Source organism: Mycteria americana, chromosome 4 (genome assembly GCF_035582795.1).
Source record: "Mycteria americana isolate JAX WOST 10 ecotype Jacksonville Zoo and Gardens chromosome 4, USCA_MyAme_1.0, whole genome shotgun sequence".
Taxonomy (NCBI): Eukaryota; Metazoa; Chordata; class Aves; order Ciconiiformes; family Ciconiidae; genus Mycteria; species Mycteria americana.
In genome coordinates this window covers 48,656,333-48,679,275 of record NC_134368.1, presented here as the reverse complement: position 1 = coordinate 48,679,275, position 22,943 = coordinate 48,656,333, and the positions used below count along the sequence as shown (strand labels likewise).

At 36.6% G+C, this 22,943-nt stretch overlaps 1 protein-coding gene across 1 annotated transcript in view; it reads right to left on the bottom strand.

Moving 5' to 3' along the window:
• PDGFC (platelet derived growth factor C) overlaps positions 1 to 22,943 on the bottom strand; it is a 137,277-nt gene that overhangs the window by 31,705 nt on the left and 82,629 nt on the right. The window contains exon 3 of the mRNA XM_075500405.1: positions 6,034 to 6,214. Coding sequence (XP_075356520.1) covers positions 6,034 to 6,214 — 181 coding nt within the window. The remainder of the gene's footprint in view (positions 1 to 6,033; positions 6,215 to 22,943) is intronic.

Here is a 22,943-nt window from a genome sequence, read left to right as displayed (position 1 = left end):
TTAGTAAGGCTTCCAAATAATAAAAAAAGTCCCTGACAATATAAATATTTATTACTAAATGGAAACCTAATAAAAGCCTTTAGTAACTTACAGAAATTAAAGAAAAGATATTGTCTCATGTATTTGAAATACTTTCCCGATATGTTTTCTAAACTTTTTCACTTTTTAGGGCATTTAAAGAAGTTAAACATTGTTTGCACTGAATGATCCTAATAGCTGCTTTCATGTGGGAGGAGAGGGTTAATATGTGATCAAAGACATAATTTGGGGAAAGGAGCAAAAAGGGCTGCCTGCTTTTTCTTGACAGTTGCAGTACCCCATCTCTTGTTTATGGCAATAATTTCTGCTTGAAACAGGTTGCCAGAGTGATCTAGCTTGTACATAATGCTATTGATGACTAAAAGGAGAGCAGTTTTCACAAGCTCTTCTCCACCTCACTTGTTTTGATTTCCCCTCAATACTGTCTTTTCAAAAATACAATTTTAAGACTTATGTGAATGCTCCATAACAAGAATCAGTTATGTTACTTGTTGAACACTCCTGAAATTTTCAGGAAGAAATTCTACTGAAGTTGTTGAATAGAAAAAAACCGAAGCATTACATTTGAGGGGTGGTAACATAATTGCATTTAATTTTGAAATTGTTACTTATTTAGAAATAAGAAAATCAGCTGATTTTTTTATATCTTTTGCCACAGCGAAACTGGGTAGGATATACAATAAACTTCCAAAATGAATGAATTTAAATCTTAGTCAAATATACAATTAATTTGTTAAAAAAAAAAAAGTCCTACAAATGGTCAGTGAAATGATTTCTGATTCTTTTCAGCCTGAGCCATTGTAAAATTAACTTCACAGAAAAATACAAAATAAATGGTATATCCTACATGAGAAACTACATTCAAATTTTGGCCAGAGGGAAAGGAACCTAGTCCTTCAGAGTACAAAACTTGCTATCATATAAGCATATTCATTCTTTCCAAGAACTAAATGACAATCAATTGGGTTCAAAACATCTCTCTTCTTTTTAGAGTCTCAGAAAATCCACACTGACATCGCAGATTGTGCAGGTCAAGGACACACTTCCAGGGACTTCTGTGCAGGCCCACAATTTTGCTAGAACAATTTTACCAGATTCATTTCTAACCCTGTCTCTCTGCAAGTCTGCTTCACATGGACAGATTTTTAAATTTTTTATGATGTCCATGTGACAGAATGAGGTATGGTCACATGAAAACAAGATGTTGTGATTTGATTAGGAAATATCCTTCAGAGGTTCTTCATGCTTCAAAGGGTGTTTTTTCCCCTCTCATTGTAGTCCCATGGACAATAGCCATCCTCAGTTTTGTACTTTTTGTAGTTTTTTGATTAACCTGAAGCATGTCATTCCTATCTATGTATTTTGGGGTGATCTTTAATGTCTCATTTAAGAAATTTAAAAGGAATTTCTCTTTAGACCTCAAGCACAAATTTAATGCAAAATTAAATCTCTAAGGAAAGAATTAGTCCAAAAACTTCTCTTATTTACAATGAATTTGTGCCACACACACAAAAAAATTGAATGATTGAATTTGCACGCTGGAGCATCTTTAGGAGTTTCTTGATTTATCTGGGCTTAGGTTTCACTATACCTAATCAGTGGAACCTCTGAACACAGAGGTTTTGTTTAAGAGTCGTTCCCATTATAATAAGGATTTTCACAGTCCTTTTTCACTTCATGTAGCATTGCAAAGTGCTAAATAACACTCATACACTCTCCTGCTGCTTCACACCACCTTGGCTTAAACAACCCTGAAATAGTGTTATTTCCAAAATCTTTTGATTACTTCTTAAGAGAGTGTAGAAAAACCTTTGTTTAGGAGATCAATAATGTACTTTATGATGTTTCTGGATGGATTTTCAGTTATTGCAACCAAAGTTAAGCCTCTCTTGGGTTTTGGTACTGACATGTGAGATACACACCTCATATCTGTGAAATCTGTGGACTTTTGAAAAGAAGGGAATGCTAGGTAAGAGCTTTCCTTTCTCTGTTCTATTAGTATTTAAATTTTATTTGCCTTTTTCATTAAACAAGCTCAATTAAAAAGGTTCCACATACAAAATTAACATGCTCAAGCCTAAAAGAGCAAAGCTTAGATAGCCCTAAGCAGATTATCTACATAGTATTAAATTTAATCTTCATTACTGTTAATAGCAAGAGCATCTCTGCATCAAAAGAAAAAAATCTCTCTTGGATTGAAATCCAGGTAGCCATACAGGTACCGCACCAAAATCACAAAACACCTGCCAAGTCGCTTTTAAACCAGCTCAGCCTTTAAGCAGCTTCTTGGATTTTCCTCTTCGTCTTCACTTGCATAGAAGAGGGTTAAGCCTGTTCTTTGCAAAGATCTTTGGCATGATCTTTGATGACAAATGACATGCTACCATATGCCAAAAAAGAAGGGGAATACAGTCACCCCCAGCTTCAACTTTAACTGGAGCTGCTTTGTTCTGAGTGCCCTGAATAATTAATAACTACTTTGGCAATCAGTCATGCATTCCTTAATGGCACCTCAGGCATCAAGTATCCCATTCACCCGCTCCCCAAGTAACAATGGACTTTATTACATCGTTTTCTCTGCCAAACTTGTAACTGACATAATTTAAACTAAACAAGTCACTGGGAAGACTGAAGCCCAAACATATATTATAAGAGTTTATAAGGTTTCCCTCAATTGCATGTGGCTACTACATGGATTAGAGCTGTAACTGGGGGCAAATGAGAAAAAGGGGAAAAAAATGAAATATGGATTGTTTTTACAATAAAGTTCTAGGAGGGTTTAGGTGGTATAGTGCTGCCAAAAACATGACTTTTAATAAATGCATAGCTGAACAGTCAAAATGCAGAACAACCGCTAAGCAGCCCTTAGTGAATAAAGCAGCTCACCAGTAAGCACAGACTAAGTGACAGGGCAGAGCATGAAAAGAGTGACTAAGAATAACGGCTGTGCTGAAGGTAGCATAATAATCTTGAAATAACAAAAACTACATTTTCTTAGAATAAGCTTTTGCAATACTTCCTTCTACTTTACAGTATTGCAGACAAAATTAACTTGCAACTATAGAACAGAGGAAAGAAAAGTGGAGTTAGACCAGAATTATAGAAAGTTCTAGATGTACCCAGGGTATACAATTTAAAATGGAAGAAATTCAAATAATTAAACTATAATTAGCTGTAGTTTAATTCTGAAGAAAAGCTTCATGTTTTTCTCGGGGAGCATTCTGCTTGTATACAGTACGTGCACTGCTTTTATGTGTTGCCTTACAATCCCACTGTAAACCTTTCTAAAAAATGATGTTGCATCTATTGACATTGGAACTGCTGCGAGTCCTTTTGAGTGACTAAATCTTAGAAGTAAAGTAATCAGATCAATAGCCATTCTCCCCCTACTTATTCATCATGGGAAAAGTTGGTTTGAAATATAATATACAAAGTAAAAAAATATATATACAATAAATTACAGCAGATTTAAACAAAGCCATTTCTCTTGCTCTTTTAAAGACCTGAAAATGTGTCCGGTGCCCCTCTCTGTGTGTGGCCTCCAAATACAGAAACAAGCTTGCACTGTTTTATTTCAGTTTTGCTTCATTTCTCCCCAAACAATCTCTCATTGCTAGTCTACCAGGCATCTCCCCCTCCCCCCTTGTCAAAAAATGAGGGGGGAAAAAAAAAAATTAACTGTTTAGGACCAATTCATTGAAGTGAATCACTAAGTGAATCAGTTATGTTTTTGCAAGAATTATTTAAAATTTACACTCATTCCTATAGCTGACATCTTTTTTGGGAGGGGAGGCGGGGCTGTAAATTTTACTTTCTCTTGAAATGTTGGATGAGATAGCATTCTAGTTTTAAAGAAAAACATATTTTTTGGCATCGGTTTACAATTGCTTTAGGTACAAGTAGCAGGTCTAATCCTGAAACTCAGCAATATAGATTTCATTTACAATCTGCGGTCTGAAATGTGAAATTGTATTTTGCATGGCTTATTAAGACAGAATTTTTGATGAAAACGATCACAGCCCTTTTAAAGAGAGATTTGGAAATTAATCGTCACAAACCCATAAGCAGTTGTTATACTGCACCTTTTGGAGCTAGTTCTGAATTCCTATGACATGAAGTGGGCTGCTCTTGCCTGTTAAACACGTGAGAGAGAACATGCTTGGTTTCTAAAACAGTTTGTATGTGTACTTCTTATGCTATATGAGCTTTGTGAATGGAGAAAAGCAGGGATCCAAAAATGCATCCTACAATGTCACCTCTGTTTTTGTCTATTGAATAAGTGATGTAAATATTTTGAAGATTCAAGAATTGTTTTGCAAGTGTTGATAATTTAAATGTTATAACCAGTTTTCCACATCAGATGTCAAGGAATAAACTCAGTCCATTTGTACAGCATGGCATCAAGATAATTATATGTATACTCTGGTATTTTTAGGTGCCTTTGTTTAATCCATTCCACAGAAATTGGATCATACATAAGTCAGATAGATATGTAGCAGGTAGGATGTAATGATAAAGCTGCAACAACGAAATTTGGCATCAGCCCACAAATACATCTATTTAGGGATTTTCTTTTACCATTTGCTAAAAAGTAAACATACTTATTACATTCTGCCCTCGGGTGTATGAAAGTTTAAACCTAGCTGTATTTCAAGTTGGTTTGGACACTGATTGACATTTTATTTAATTTCAAAATTCATCATTATCAGGTCATACTATTCTACTAACAAAAGGGTCTAACTCACAAAAGAGTCAAATACACAGATCAAACCTTTAATCACTTTAGGAATAGTTCTCAGGCCTAAATATCTAAAAATACTTATAGGAGAACAACAGAAAATAACATACGTATATATGTACACACACACCCCCCAGTACACTTCACTGACATCATCATCAGTATGCTGAATATATTACGTAGAAGATTATGTATTGTTGAAAAGATACGTGGAATTGTTCTTTGCTGCTTCTCAGTAACTGAAGTTTTGCAAATGGGGAGAAGAGGCAAAAATGGCAAAAGCAATAAGCAAGCCAAATGCATTTTGAGTGAAGCGCATGTCAGTGGGGTTACAACATGGATTCTTTTGATCAATTTCTTATTGAGCTTGCAGATGTTTTCCACCAACCAAATACCACAGACCACAAGACTACTTAGGAGATTCACAAAGTGAATTATGAGGAATTTAACAAAAATACTCCTTACTCTTTAAATACGGAATACCTATTCTAAAACAAGTCAAACCCTGTTCTGCTCCACTCTAATGTTTCAGAACATTATCTCATCCTTAAAAACCTATAAACATTGTTTTGCTATCACAGATCTTTACTTCGGTGAAAAAAGGTAACAGAAATCTGTTGACAGTAAAACCAGTCACAGTTTAGACAATGACTATTGTTTAATACCTGCAATTTACAAGCATTAAGCAACATTCAAGAGAAGTCTAAAGTACAGTTTTCAGGGAAAATGCAGTGGAAAATGAGTATTATGCATTGTTTGCTTTGTCACTGTAATAAAACAATCCAGAAGCATAAAAACTTTTCTGTTTTCGAACTAGGTATAACCATTTGGCTGTGTATGTCTAATAGCAGCTGACTAATAAAAACATTATTTCTTCAATCTTCTTTGTAACTTCCCAATGCTCTTTCAATGTCACACAGTTGATTCTTATGCTGATTTTTCTTCTTCTCAAAGCTAGAAAAAAATATTTTTTTTCACAGTACTGTGTTAGGAATGCAAACGTTTTATTGAAGTTTCCACACAAACAACCGAGCCCACAACTTCCCAGTCCAAAGCCATCCAAGAAGAACCACAAGAACACTCAGTTAGTTAAAACACAGAAACAAAATGTACAATTCTGGAAGACAGATTGCTCATTAGTATTATTATTAAGAAATAAACAGTAATTAATCCTCAGCTATTAAAAGATTCTTCTGAGCTACCACTTCAAAGATTTTGTTTTCTTGAAATGTTCCAATCTGAAACATGTTACTTACTGGCATTAGAAGTGTATAATGGATGCAGAATCCAGGTTCAGAAGGAAAATATTCATCAGACACAAATCTTATTCTGATCTGGTTTCCTTTGGAGATTTGTCTGCTTGGCACACTACTGGAACCACACCAGCGCCCTAAAACAGTGCCATCACTAGGCTCTTCAACTTCTACAAAGTCATACCTGAACAGAAAAGAAAATCAAATGTTTATTTACTGATAAAATTCCTATAAAATTCCTGCTTTAATCAATAAACTGACTCTGCAGTTTGCATTTTCTTTTTTTGTTTTGTTTTGTTTTTAATGCTAAAAGTATGCTACCAAAGCCAGCTATTTTAAACTTAGCTTCCAAGTTGCTACTGGCTTAAATACATAATAAAATCATGCAGTGAGGTTAAAAAAATAAAAGCAGAGTTAGCATTTTGAAAAGACCCATGAGTATGGTTTTGTTTGCTCCTTTTATGGAAAGCAATTACAACATGTGGGATAGGGCAGAATAAAGTCAGAGAAAAAAGATTTAAATTGCCTAAGTGTGGCACAGTAATTCGTACTGCAATATCACTAACAGTACAGTGCATGTCACCAGTGAAAGTTCAGGGGCTTTTGGGGATGGAAAACTTGCCCTCTTGTAATACCAGTGGGGAATGAAGGTTAAGGTGGCTTAGGGAAACTTGGAAACACATTTTGAGTTTATGCATATCCCAATGAGACATTTGTTGAGCAAAGACCTAGACGTACTGCATGTCAGAAAGAACCTGATATTTTGGTAATATTGACAAGAGAGATATGGGCTGGGAGCTTTGAGAGAATGAAACATAGTAAGTTCGGTTTAGTGTCATTGGTTTTTAACGTGTGGTCTGGGTATCCCTGGGGATCTGTGAACAACTTCAAATAGATCCATGAAAGGTAACTAAGAAATGCCAGTCAATTGTCATCAATAAGCTTCAATACGCCACACAAAGGTCCTCCCTTCCACTGGAAATGTTTAGGGGGTTCCCAAGTCATAAAAACATTGAAAGCCACTGCTCTAGAAGGTACGTCTGGTTTCAGTGCTTTAACCTGTTTCATGTCAGTTCCCCAGCTGCCCACTGACAGAATAAACACTACGCATTTCAGCTGGGTTTCCCCTGCTGCAGCTTGAAACCCTCTGAGCCCCAGCGGCAGCACGGCCCGGTGGTGCGGGAAGGCAAGAGTGCATCGGTTAAAGCACGGCAAGCGTTTGGAAGTTCACAGCTGCAGCTTTCCGAGTCATCGTTTTACTTTTAAACTGCAATTTGTACTCTAAGCACAAGCATAACACACCTCTGAGAAAGTTTGAAGATTTCCCATATTTTTATGTTCTCTTACATGTGTAGTCATATACTAAATATGTCTCATGTAAATCTAAATTTGTAGATAGCACTGAATCCTTTTCAAGGGCATAAACAGTCCTACCTCTGATGATAGCAAATACTTATATTTTAAAAAACATGCACACACACTCTACCAAATATGCCGAGCAATATTTAATGTGAAAATTATTACCTCATAAACATTTTCTACTAAAGCTTTTTCTGGATTTTTTTTTTCAGTAAAGCTAATCTTAATAATGATTCCCAGTTCCCTAGTTAGACAGCAGGCAATAAATTCTTGTGTTGCATGTTTGTGCAAGACTGACTTGTACATTTATTATCTCCATTTAAAGGACCAGTATTTTTTCCACTTAATTAAAAATGAATGCAATGAATATGCTCATTAACTGTGTTCAAAATCCATTACTGCCATGTACCACAGTTTTAAATCTTTGTTGAACTTATGATACTAATTACTATATCACCATCTTTTTTCCCCCCAAACACTAACTAATTCCTTTAATTGATCCACCAGTGTTTTTTACTTTATGATCAGTTATACAACTTATTACAAAGGCAACGTGTACATTAATTGTACTAAGACTTCAGGGCTCAACACATTTATCAAATTGATTTTGAGCACTGAATTTTGTTTTTTTTAAGATCAGCTCATGAAGTTTCTAAAGATAAGCTTTTTTATTGTTTTAGTTAAGAATATGAAATAATTATCTGCTTTTCTGACTTATAAATAGTGAATAAGTTAATCATTATGTTTACTGACGTAAGCTTAAGATGTCTGGGGGGTCAGGCGTAGTATAGGTGTTAGTGCTTCTACATAACTTACAGAGTACTTTCTGTTGCATCCTTTGGTCTCCTGGTACCCCTGAAGTAAAAGAGAAACTCAAATTTCACAGTTTAAATCCTAGACCGTTAAAATAAATGCTAATTAATTTCATTAGTTGAGAGGTAAAATAGAGGGAAATAAGTATTCCGAAAAACCCAAATAAAATTCAGCTGATATACATGCCAGATCCAGATAATTCTGTCAGGGTGTTTCTTCTCTATTCAATTCTTTTCTCCTTGATCTTTGTATGTGGTATTTCTAAACAAGTTGTAATTTCTAATAAAAAAAACCTCTGATTTTTCTGTGCGTTATCTGTGTCACCTTGATTGAGAGGTTCTCAATCACTCTTCCCTCACCCTATACTATTCTGATCATCAGAAATCCACTTGTTTCCAAGTGATCAATCGGGAAACACTCTAATCATTATATAGCACTCACTAGTACTGCACTGAAGTGTGCACAATTACCAATATCACTATTTAAGGGATTTACTAAAACCTATTTTATAAGCCAATTGAATATAACTTTCCCATAGCAACATGGTACAGTACATACCGCACGGTTTATAATGATTACTCCCTTTCCGCAATGTCTCCCTCAGAACCTATAGAGGATTTCTGTTCTTTTATGTTCAACAAACAAGTCTGGTGCTGTAGACAAAAATTTCTGTTTTCAAAAGCAAATATATGAGTATTGGCTTCTTACTGTTGAACACAAATGTAGGTGTAGCTCCCTTCACAATATACATATTTCACCATCAGCAAGGTGAAAATTCTTTAGAATTTCTTTAGAAATTCTGTCTACATCAACAGAAAAAAGCCCCTCACATGTTTCCTGGACATAATGACATTTTTAGCCAGTAACTTTATTCCTGTCAGTTATCTAGGCTGAATGTGCTGCAAGAGCCTTCCGAAAGAATCTTCTGTGCAACTAAAATTCCTCGCATTGCACATCCGGACTGAAGTCTGAACTTGCTATGAAAAGTAACACGACAAAGCGGTTCAGATGCTCTAGCATTTACAAGATTGTGCTACGTAATTCTGCAGCTAAAGAGCAGCCATCCAAAATTATTTCTCCATCAAGAGAAGCTTGTCCTTGAAATGCAAGAAAACTAGGATAAATAACCAAGAACTGAGAAGCTATTTTCCATCTGCAATGGAGTAAAAAAATGTTAAAACACATGTTGAACCAAACAAAGAATCCTTCTTTTTTGTGCAATGTACAAAAGAGATAACAACCCTCTTTGACAATGACTAAAGAAATGTTCTGGTGCTACATCTATTTTCAATGCATTATTCAAACATTACTAAGTAAAATTTATGACAGGTAGTCCAATCTCCTTTCCTGGGACACTTTTGCCTTTAGTCATGGTGCCCAAAATGCCTTCCCCTATACCTGTTGCAGAACGTGTATTCCTCTTCCCTACAGCCTAGGTGCCTGGGACCATGGACTGAATTAACAACCTGAATGAAGACAATTTATTGGAAAAGAGCAAGGAAGTGATGTAAGCAACTCTAAACTTCAATGCCTTTCCAACCAGGGAATGTATTTTCCAAGGGAATAGGTTTGCCTCTCCTTTCTATATTTTTTCTGTGGTTTACACTGTCATTTGCTAAACGTATTCTGACAGGCTGTTTACCTTGGCTTGCAGTTTCGTGACCTTTTTGTGGCTTCCTTCTGCCTTCGGAATTCCACAAGTATACCAACGAATGTAAGAAGTAGAAACCCATGAGGTAAAATGCTTTGTCATATCAGTGATGTTGGACCTTTCCATCTCTATATAGATGTGTGCTAGACAAAAATCTAGCACACCCATTAAAACAGCTTGTGAAAGGTGAAATATATTTTTACTTCCCCCTTTGATAAGAATCTGTTTCAATTTTTTTTTTTTTTTAATGAAGAAATAAGAAGTTGATAACAATCCCTGTCTTTTTTTTTTTTTTGACAGTGTCCTGTGGGACGCTGTAATATTTCTGTTCCAACTTGTTTTAAAGCACATGGAATTCCAAGGTTTTCCTGGTGCCGGCACAGCACACCAAAATACCTACCTCAGCTGCAGACCAAAAGCATTCAAGGTCCCCCAGCAGTTCACCAGACAAACTGTTATTGAATAGAACTTAGATGGTTTATATTTGAACAGCTACAATTTTGGAAACATTGGAAATTACTAAAAACTGTCATCATGAAAATATCATTTTGATCTTTTTCTAAATAAAATTTTAACACCATCATTCTAAAGGAAAATTTCATCTCCCTCTTCCACCGCCATTTGAAATAATTTTCATTTTTGCTACTGAAATATTTAAATTTCCTATGGCACAAAATTTCGGATTTCCATCATTTGACTTAACTATGTATTTGTATAGACAAAACTGTAAGGGTATTGGCAACACCTTACATAGTCTTCACTTAGATCACTTTTAAATCACAGCTGTAAGTAGTCATATTGCTCTCTGTGAAATAAACACTATATTTACATACAGAGGAAGGTAAGACCAAATGTTTAGCCTGAAGACATTTTTTTCAAAGCTTGTCTGCCTCACTTGCAATAAATTCTGGAGGCCTCCTCCAGTCAACCCAGCTCTCCAGTAATGCTCTGATGGGCAGATTCACGTTCACTGGGTGGAAAAGGGAACACTGGAGCATGACAGAAGCACTCAAATCCATCGTATCTAATGGCAGACCCAGTCTGTTTAACCAGCCTCGTTATTCCCCACAGGTCAATGCGCCGTACAGTCTCCAGCAAAAATGCATGACAGGACAAGGGGAATGCAAAGCTTATGACAAGGGGCAGGGGAAAATGGGAGGAACCCAAGAAGGAAGAAGGCAGAAGAGGAGAGGGCGGCATGCTGGATTATAGAAATAAAAGTGGATTTCAGGCAAACTACAAAACCTACAGATGTAGCAACAGTTGTAAAAAGAAGAGTGTACTGCACCATTCATTCAATAGGTGGAGAACATTCTTCTTTTCTATTACCAATACTGCCCCTCTCACCGAGACTAAAGTAAGTTTTCCTCAAAGACCAAGGCACAGAAATACAAGACACACCATGTGAGATGAAAATCAAAATGACACAAAAGTTAAACAATTGGCAATAATGAAACTGCAGGTACTTGTGCACTATTTTTCAGTTTATGTAAGAGGAAATCTTACTTTTGGTATTTTTTTTTCCCTCCAATATGGCTAGGCAGTACAACCACCCGCCACCCAAGTTTGCAAGCTTCAGAACAGCTGTTTAATTAATTTATTTGCTTTTCAGATGCATTCATTTACTTCATACTGTTTTGTATTTGTTGCCAGACAACAAAATCTACATGAACCTCAGACTGGAAAAATATTGGCCCTTTCAGTCCAGTAGATACAAAGTTCCTGAAATCACAAACCTCTAGCAGTGCAAATCAGTAAAAGTTAGCTATTAATAACTCCACTTGCCAGCCAGGCGGCAGAAAAAAACCGCAAATGATACAGGGAGCATATTTCCTGGAGGAAGGGAATGGAGAAGGCACCTTGGCTGAAATGGTGACCCTGTGGCAGCGCCAGCAAATACTCCATGCAGGGTAAAAGTTCAGTAAAAATTATTCTGCTCAATATTATCAGAAACATTTGACTGGGGCTACTTTGAGTGACAGTAAAGACAGAATGCTGGAAGAAAACTGTTTTTAGAAGACTACCTGATATAAAATTTAAATATTTAAAATATTCTCTCTGGATTTTGTCTTTCCAAAAGGAAGTTCTGAAAAAAGTTACCCAGAATCTTTTGACTTCAGTTCCTGAGGCTCGCAGCATGGGCACTTCACCCCTAGCATTCATCCTCTTTAGGAGGACTTGGCAGTGCCTTCCACTATAAGAAGAAAATTATGGTCTACAATGTCTGTCATGCTTGATGTTTTAACATTAAAAAAAAAAAAAAAAAGAGGAAAGATGATGGAACAGCAATGATTTGACATGAAATAAATTTCCATAGTAGTACCTGTATCTGCTGATCCTACACATAACTGTGTTTTAACAGTCACTGGAAAGAAACAGCATACTCAGATACAATCCAAATAAATAACTGATGAGGTCAGGTTTTTGTACTCAGAAAATGATGTTTAATTATACACAAACATCACTTCCAGCAATAGACGTCACTTCCAGCCAATACTGCAAATGAGCATAAAAACCCCAAGTATCCTGCCATGTCTACATTTTCCATGAAATAAAGATACTCAAGGTATAAACAGAGAACATTTCTAACTGCCATTCACCAAATATGGATTGTAGTTGCTGCGCCAACCTACTTTGAATACGTCTATTTTAGAATATGCAGTACTGTACATTAAGAACTGCCTTATGGAAACACAGATTCATTCACAAATGTTAGACGGTTGCCATGGTTCTCTCTATTTAATCTTTCCTCATACTGATTAGTAACAGCCTGAGGCTTCCAACACAACCGCACAACTCTCTCTGTACTTCTACCTTGTTATTTAGGATACATTAAAAAAAAGTTTAATCCTTAGATTTCAGTTTTCTTCCCCTTCATTCACTGTCAGCCACTTTGATCATAAATATACATTAACAACACTGCAAGTGAAAGGGAAAAACAAGACAGAGTTCAAACCCCCAAATTCTACTCTTCAAACATTTGAACACTTTTCATGAAAAGAAAAGGATGCTCTGGTTGTTTGATTTGGAGAAATTAACTGTTGCATTACCACTCCCTGGTCTACCAGAAAACATATTTCCATTTTCTGTGGATCTGCTGAAAATTTGAGGCATCATTTGAAGCTGAGACATGTACATTTTGTGTAGTAGCTTTTGTCACCTGGTGAACTAGAGTCAAAGCACTTAATGAAAAAACAGCTCCAAAGAGATGCGTGTCCTCCCCCTCTCCCCAAAGCTCTCCTTTGTAACAAAAGCTTATTTCAGGGCCAATTGATAAACTGAATATTGCTGAAAGCATATCTTTTCCCTGATGACTAGTAAATTGGCACACAAACACCTCTAGGAAATAAATCATCATGACTGGTATCTAGGCGCACTGGTAAGTACTTAAGGATCTCCATCTTAAGCACATGGATATTCCGTAGTCTCTGAAGGTAACTTCTGCCTTGTGGGGAGGAAGAGGCATTAACTTTTCCACAAGAATGAGAAATTGTAAACTAGGTAGATTGGTAAGTGTACTTCAGGCTCTAAAACAAAACAGTTCTATATTTATACAGCAACGCTGTAATTATTTAAGCATATGTTAAACTACTGATACATATAAAGCATGTAAATAAGTATTTTCAGGAACAGAGCATCCACAGAATTCAGTCCTAAATAGCCTGTGCTACAAACTAATTTATACTGGCATAACTTCATTATTTCAAAGCACTTGAATAAGAATCTTATAGAAAGAGACACTATAATCCTGCAGAACAAAAGTGGAGGTAAAAAGAAAAGAAGATGGTTTCCCAAACACCTCGTTTTAAAAGGCCGATTGCCAAATTTCTCAGAAGCTACCCATACTTATCTTCTTCATACCAAAGAATGGCAGGTATTCCAAATGCCAGTCAGGATGAAAAATGTGTTTAGCTCTCTTTAAATAAGGATTAAGTTTGGTCTAAAAATGGCACTTTATGAGTAGAACAGAGATACAAAACAGAAAAGTAGATGAAATTTCATATCAACAGTACTATTACTATATATCAAAGACAAAGATGAATTTGGGAAAATTGGAGAGCTTGGAAAAAACATACTAACACATGTGAATCAGCTTGCAAATGATGCCCCAGTCCATTTACTTACTTTGGCCTTCATCTTAAAATCCAAAGGAAGAAGTTCCATAGGGACTAAGTCTCCATGAGTTTCCATTGCTCAGGGTTACTATGCTATGCTTACCTTTTTCCTATTCAACTACAGATTCTCCTGTAGCCACATAAAATACAGTGAGTAAAAGAGATTTTCCACAAAACTAAGAAGTCACTTGGAAACGTTATTTTTCAAGGACTAGAAAATGGATAACATCTACATGAAACATTTTCTTGTACTGTTTCACCTCCAATCTGTCTGCTTCCTGCTACTGACTTCATGTGTGGACCACAGATTTCTTTAGTATCCTGCACAAGTTATGAATTGAAATAATAATGCATGTAACAAAAATGGTAATAAGACAGTATTCTTATTGTGCTGCACACTAGTACTCCTATTCCTCACGCCCCTCTCCCCAAGGAATACCCATACAATTTATTATTATTACGTACTTACGGTGCAACACCACATGGAAATGGCCATTAGAATTCAGGGTCCTACTGCACTGGACACTATACTCCCCAAAGCACATTTCCTTTCGTAAAGAGGCAGCCCATTGTCCCCAGACAGCGTACCAGCTCAGTATGTATCCTACATCATACAGTACTACACTCTCCAGATTTTGGAGAATGAAATGTCTTACCAACTTTTTCCCAGTACTTCTCTGTAAACTCTGGTATATTTTAACTTGGGAATTACAGCAATCATAATAAGTCACATGTTCCTACTGTACAGATCAATATTTTGTACAAAACCAAAAACGTTAGGGGAGGTCAGTGTTCACATCAACAGCCAAGGTTGTAAAGCGTTCTTTCTAATATACTATAGAATTTCTACTCCTACTCACACTGTTTACAATGGTCAGTGTATCTGTTTCACCTTCTGCGAATCCATAAACATGTTTTTACCATTGTTTTTCAAGCAGCATTTTAAATATTTATTCTAGTATCCCAAATGGTAATTTTTTCTTTATGCACAATCCTTATATCCTGGAATGTAGCTATGGCTCTAGTCAATGATGTGAAAACTACTGCCTAAGCAATTTCCTAACAATATTCAAAAGCATATTTTAGAAAAGAACAACAAGAAAATTCCCAAAGGGCATTTTTAGCATGTGAAGATGCACCCAGGGCAGTGGAGGCAGCACCCCTTCCCCTCAAGCACCTTCTGATGATACAGCAGCATTACACGCCTGGTCAGGTTTCCTCTCTTCCTTTTCCCTTCTTCCTGCCTACCTCAATGGAAATTGGGGCTCTATCGATGTTTATTTAAATGAAAACACTTTTATTTCTTTAGTTCAGCAATACAATAACATATGGTCTCTTGGCTGCTACACTAGCACACAGGATTTACCAATCCAGGACAGACCATTTGTCACGAAGTCCAATATCCTGCTTCAGGACAGGTTAGTAATTGCTACTTGAAGAGAAAGTGAAAAATGCCCATAATGTAACTGAGCAGTCGCATAACACTGCGTGAGGCAGAAAAAATGTGTTCCCAACCCTAGCAGGAGCTCAGTTTTCACCTAAAGAGTGTAAGGAGCTTCCTCTCACTTCAGTTTACCTAGTTATAAGTTAATGGTCATAAAATCATGCAGACCTATTTTTAATCCAGCCACAGCATATGAATCAAAGGCTAGTCTGAAACTACTTCTTCATAATTGCTGCTAGTTTACTCATCTCCCCGTTCTCATGTTACTGTTAGAAAAGGAAAAGATCTATTTATTTTACCTTATAAAACCCCTAGGACACTCCCACATGACCATCTAACCTTTTTTATAATAAGTAATCTTCCCTTTTGCAATTTCTCACACACATGCATCTTCTCAGATATCCTGATGATCAGATGAGAACAGATTAACGTAAATTGCATTACATTTCACTTCTACGTTCTCCTAATGGAGCAGCATCAAGTGCAAGACAGAACTGTTACTGATTTGTCTGACTGACAATATTTGCTCGTAATGCTATCTAACTACCATTTCATGCGAGCAACATACTTTGCCAAAATGTTGATGATCCACACAAAGAAGTGACCACAGCATCTGGTGAGAGGAAGAGGACAAGGAGAGGAAGAGGAAGAAGAAAAGCTGTGTAACAGGTGAAGAAACACAACTGTCCGTCTAGGAATAGGATAGTTGGTATGTCTGCTATTCCTGCTGATTAAACATGAGAAAGCTGCTATAAGCCTGACGGTGAGCCTATGGGCTTAACTGTACTTAGACTTTTAGTAACCAGAAAACATCAATCAGAGAGGGAGTGCATGCTGTGTATAAACTTGAATAGATAGACACTACACAGGGTAACTTTAGATTATGCTGCTGGGCCTGCCTTCACAGCTTGCGTTTCTCTTGACATCAAGACTTAAAAGAGCCACACCAGAAACTGCAGGTGGCTACAGAGTCTATCTACATCCCTGAGCTCAGGTAGCGATAGCTCACAGCATGTTTTTGTGCCCACTTATAGTACACATTTACACCCATTTTGTGCCCACTTATAATACACATTTACACAATCTATCTTTTAATAAGTGGTGGGGTAGGAGCAGGGGAACTCCATCAATAACTGTTCCCAGAATACCCGAGACAGAAGCAAGACCCAGCAGTGCCACACTCATTTTCAAAGAAAATAACTTCAGTCTACACCATTAGAAACACAGCCAACTACGGTAACATGAAACAATTTTAGAAGCAATAAATTAGGATTAAGACCGTTTACAAAAATATTTTGATACTGTGGACATAGTTTACTTTATTCAAACAGCTTGCTTGAGATTGAGAGGACCAGGAAGGCATTTCAAGGAGCCTAAAATGTTTTTTAAGTCAATGAGTGTAGTCTCCAGTGTGAAAAAGGAGTAAGGGATTATGTCAACTGCCCACTCATCAGCAATCACTCTCCTAACACTCATCTGGGCTGTGAAAATAGATTTTAAATTACTTGCAAAATAATATCCACTATAGGGTCCTCTAGCAACAGTGAGTACTAAAAATGAATGCTGGGTTTACTGGGAAGGAGGGAAAAGTGGGTGGGCAAGAATGCAGTGATAACCCCTAAGTTTATGCAGCATGTCCTTCTCATCACATCATGCAGGCTATGCTGTCCTCCCGTTCCGCTCAGAGAAGCATCTCTTTCTTTCCCTTTCTCATACTGCACTGTGATTTGCTTAGAGAGTACAATTTTGCAGCTATAAACCCTTTCTGCAGAACTGAGTTTACTCTTTTTGAAGCTTAAGAAATGCGTGCTACAGAGTAGTCTCAGTTATAACTGTACTGTGTTTTGGTTTTCTAATTTTTTATCTTCTTTTACTGCCTGCAATATCTGCTTTGTCACATTTACAAAACTGTTATCATGACAATGGTATTAAGCAACTTCTAATAAGCAGTAGAGAACCCAAGGGAATGTGTATACTTATGGACACAGTACACACCTCTGCCCCAGTGTGAACTATGCACAGTAGCTAAACCAGCAGAATAGGACCAGCTGAAAGAAGAGTTAGTGTTTCAATCATTTGGTAATCAAAGAATCATTTTTTTCTGGAATCATGGAAAATCCAAAAGAGCTTTCTTAAAAAAATAAATTAAAAAAAAATAAATACAAGGAACCACACTTTTGTTCAATTAAATCAGAATAGAAGCAAAACAGATCCAGTTACTTCTTCTGATGCAAAAACCTCTCATTTTTTCTTCAAACCATAGGAAAGCAGGATGCATGAGGCTATTGCACTCTTCTGCATTCATTAAATTGAAATAATATTGTTACAACTGAAATCACATAAAAGAAATAACCTTTGTCGTATTAATCTGTTTTTTCTTTATACGTAAAAGAACAATTTTTAGATAACCAAAGGACTCTGGTCCTAAATTAATCTAACGTCTTAAAAACTTTGACCCCATCCCCCACTCTCATCCTCCATTTAAATCCATTCAGCTTTTAAACCTCTCTTGAACTGGTATCACTATTCAGTTGTCTTGCAAATGGATTGAGCAACTAAAAGTCAAAACCAAAAAATCCAACCCCATAAACATCAGAAGAAATTACTCCACCAGCTGCCTTAACACATGTTTTATGGCATTTTCTGCACACTGCTGCTAAAATGCCACCTTCCTGCCACCGGTAAAACATCAATGTTGCTACCAAAGACTTCAGCTTAAATTATCTATTTCATAATAATTGTTTCCTATCGGTATTTCAATTAATCTAAGGCACCCAAATGATAGAACTCACCCCAGCCATTTAAATGGACCCCCTTTCAGACTTTGAATAAAAATGATTAACAAGTAATTTATGTGTTGGGGACAAAAAAAACCAACATAAAAAAGAAATTGTGTTTGAGGAATGAGAGTTCATATGCTTTTTATAATTCCATATATTAATAGAATCAATCCTATCCAAATGGATCTGACTTGCAGAAGAGAGCTATAATAAATTTTAACTTTAGTATGACTTCACTTCTGTTGAAGAAGCTATAGCCAATGATGAGAGACATTTAAGTATCACTGATATGTAGAGTCATCTAAACAGAGCCCAGCCCACCTACATGTGTAGCATCTCCTAAAAAATGGGTGGCTAAAATTGAACACACTGAAATTCTAAGGCAACAGCTGTAAGAAAAGAGCTTTAAGGACTCATCTTCACTATAACATTCATCTCTGTTCTCAGAGTCTGTGGGTTTTGGTGCTGTGTTTTTTCCCAATTTGAAGCCTTAGAAATTTTGGGGGACTCCTCACTGTTTTCTGAATTTCCAAATAGAGGTGGCAGCAGCAACCCCTGCACCTTCAGAAGGGGGAAGGGGGGTAAGAAGGGCAAATCCCAGCAGCCCAGCTGCTTAGCGACATGAGTCACCATGAACATTGTCTGCACCAGTTCCTCTTTAAATACAGAGTTCATTTGAAGGTCTCTGTCCAGTTATTCAAAGCCAACTTGAACTTTGTACTTACCCAAGAGATAACTTCACCCTCTGTAATCAGCCCACCAGAAGTATTTAAGACTGTCTGACAGTAAAGACAGCCCATCAGTTGTCCAGAAAACAATTTTCTTGGGAACTAGACCTTGATAAGGAACTCACTGCCCTCAAAAGCCCCAGAATTAATACTTACTTTATGTGAAGAGTTATATTTTTTTTCTGAATCTATGCTTGATATTAGTATGTTCTTTGTACATACATCAATATTGCCTCCACAATGCACTCAAGGCAAAACAAACACTATATATATATTTTTCCCCAGGGGGCGAGGGGGTAGGGAGGTGGAATTTAATCTTTCTAGAAGAAAAAGATGCTGAAATTCTTCTTTCATGCATGCACTCTGTTGATGCTATGAGGTGCTTCCATCACAAGGGGCCAAACAAATATCTGTCCTCTTTTTTACTGAAGCACTTAGGAGTTGCAGTTATGTATCCACATTTTACTCCACATGATAGATGTAAGGATTGGTAGTAATTACAAGAAAGGAAGCTGCATGTGGTGCAAGTTACTCATTGTGTCTTATATTACACAGAAAGGTCTCTTTAGAAAATTACATAACAAAATATTTAGCCTTTTTATTGTGTTTACGATAACTTATCACTGCATAGTATGCATTTAACACAATTTATGTCAAAAAAGAGACAGCTAAGCAAACATTTTCCTTCTTCATAGCCACTGACTAAAGACAGTGTCTGTATTTTTCTTCTTAATACACTTGTTTCAGTCTTGTCAGACTGAGCCAAATCTAATTTTTTAACCCTTGTCAACAATTTCCTAATGATACATTCATTAGGAACATATATGACTGTTGAAGCCGGTTGGATTATGGTTTCTACCACAGAACCTTGATGTTCCCTGAATGGAAGGGAATAGCTTGGGCACAGTTCAGTCACAACTGAAGTAAAGGCAAGTAGCTTACAGAAACATTAGGGAAAAGGGAGACAGTGAATTTAACGCATGTGGTTCATCCTTAAAGCATCATCCTAAGAACCCTCAGAGGAAGAACATTCCCAGTATTGAGAGTTAAGTATTTAATTTGATGTGAAGAGGAAAAAAAGTCACAGTACTACTCATATAGATTTTACCCCCCATGTTAGCACTGACAGCTGCCTTCAGCTTAACTAATTTTCTTCAGGCAGAAGTTCTACATATTGCACATATTAACTAGACAAGCTTTGGGAATTCTTTCAAATCATTATAGGTAAATGCTTCACTTATGTAACTATATGAACAGATTCACATATGCAGCTGCTAAAAGCCGCCCTGCCCCTCAAAAAAACCCACACACAAAACAGACTATAGTTCATACTTTAGTTCATAAATTATTAGAGGACTGAAGAGAGTCAGCAATGAGTCCTAAAATGAAGGTGATTATCCTAAAATGAAGATGATGGTCAAATGGCACCTATTATTCAACTATCGGTTTGACATTCTTTTACTCATGTATTTTATCCTTATTATCTTATCTACAGTAATTGCACTTTGGATTTGTGACACATTTGTGTTTTATTATGTATAATAAAAGTCAAACAGACTGTAATCATCTGATTATTAGAAAGAAGCTGCAGCCACCAAGATGAACAACTAGAGCCATTCTGTGCGCAGGGAGAGAGCAAGTCTGGCACACATTACTAACGTAAATAAGATTTTTTTGTTTTCCTATTGCAGCCTCGTGTTGTAATGCTCCAGTGTGCAACCTACTCACAACATCAGACTGCCTGTTAAAGGCAACTGTAGCACCCATGTTCTTCCTGGAAGAAAGCTAAATCTGTGTCTTCCTGTCACAGAGGAGTTTGTCCCAAAGCTTTTATCACTGCATGTTCTCAGAGACAGAAAGCAACAATTTTGGATAACAAGCAACAATTGAGCAAAAATCAGTCCCTCCTGGTCAAGGAGAATTATGGCATCTCCCTGACGATAGGAGCTGTCAGGCACAGAAGTTTTATGGCCTCATGATTAAAACAGCATTGAGGTGGCTAGCATAACGAAAATAATGACCTGTCATATCAGCTATCATATCAGCAGAAAAGCTGCTTCTTTTCTTCATCAGAAAGGGTGGACGTACAGAATGTAAATCCACTATGCCTCTGTTAGCTAGAAATTCCCTTATGTACAGAAAATTCACTGCCATCACTGCAATATCATCTGAACAGTACTGCACAAAACTGCCAGGAGATTGCACCCTTTTCCTTTTTTGTTTGTTTGATTTGCTGGGGGATTTTTTTGTTTGCAACCTTTTTCTTTTGCAAGTCACAACTGAAATCAAACAAAGTGTACAAGGCTGAAATTCTTGCAACATTGCAGAGAATTATAAATCCATATTATCAACCAAATAACCTAAATCTCTTCTGAGATACATGCATGGATCTAGTTGCCATGTAAATTGGAGTTTGTGTTCACTTTGGAAAGAACACAGTGGGATTCTTAACATTTTGCCCATAGAAAGGATGCAGTGCAGATCAAGTAGAACTATTGTTAAAAAAAAAAAAAAATCATTAGCTCTATTGTAAGCAATGCAGAGATGAACTGCAGAAATTTCAAGCTCATCACAATTGTAAAACCAGGACAAAAGTAATCTGGAGAAATACAGGTAAAATATCAGAAGTTTATTCTAAAAAAATATATAATTTAAATTTTGTTTCCAAAACATACAGAACACGGCAATCATGCTTAAGACTGGTGAGAATTAGCACAACAATTAGGACTATGCATGTTAATGCTGTTCCAAGTGAGGGTGGGTCAGGATGGCTGGTCATAAATATAGAATTTGCTGTAATACAAATGCTCTACCTTAGTAAATACTCTAAGTTGAATTGCAAGTAAACACAGAGTGCAAAAAAAGCCACGCAGGATCACTCTAATTCAGGTTCGGGAAAGTATTTAATGTGGAGACTAGACTGGTACCTTCAATGTATCTGTAATATGTGAAATTTGTTCTAGATTAAAATATCTCACAGAATAGCTTGAAATGTCAGAACTGACTTTGGAGAAATACAAGTGTGGAGGTCAGGTCAGTCAGATACAGGCAAAAACTTGCCATAGCTTCAGGATACATCTAGGACATTTCTTATTCACCACTACTGTTATTTTCCTGTTACAGAACTATGTTAAGTGAAAAACTCTTATATAGCTAGATATATTTTTTTGTTTTATTTTTTTCCTGTGTGAGCAATATTTGAATTACTATGAGATTTAAAAGCTGCTAATTATCTTAAACTAACATACTCCAACATATCCTCTCGTTGGCCCAGTGAGCTGACACTACAGAGCATTACAGCCTACAGCAATGATGAAGAAAGCTCTGGCATTGAACAGAATGTGCATTTTAAGAAGCAGGTAGAGGAACTGAAAACTGTGACAATGACCACTGCAGGTGACTCATGAGGTCCTCCCATACGCTACAGAAGGGGGAGAAAGATACCCTGGTACAAACTGTACACTGTTGCATAGAAAGTCTAACATTACCGGGCTGCAGTTTTTACCTAGTTTCAGTCATAGGTCAGAACTAAAGGATCAGGTCACTGTAAGGTACAGAGCTATAATACAGAATAAAATATGACATGAAATTTAATGTCTTTTGTCATATAAACTTGCCTTTGCAGAAACTGTTGAGTACTCTACAGCAACAATACTGATTTGAGTGTTTCAAGATGGCAGAAACACAGTGGAGTAATAAATAGTACGGGATGCAGTCAATAAAACCCCTTAGCTTTTCTACAGAAGGTACTGGAAAAAAGATTAAATAATTTTATGATGAACTATAAGAGATAAGAAATGCAAGACATTACTTATTAAGAGATATCACTCAGATAACTGGTAACTTACTTGGCCTGTGTAGCATTGTTTTACATGGTTAAACTCTCTGTGTTTTAGTTATTTCCTCAACTTGTCAATTATTGATACTTCCTTCACATCAAACAAGGTACACTTTCTCTTTTTTTACTGAGTTTGTTACTGAATTTAAATTTCATAGGAACTCTAGCTGTGTTTTTTCTTTTGG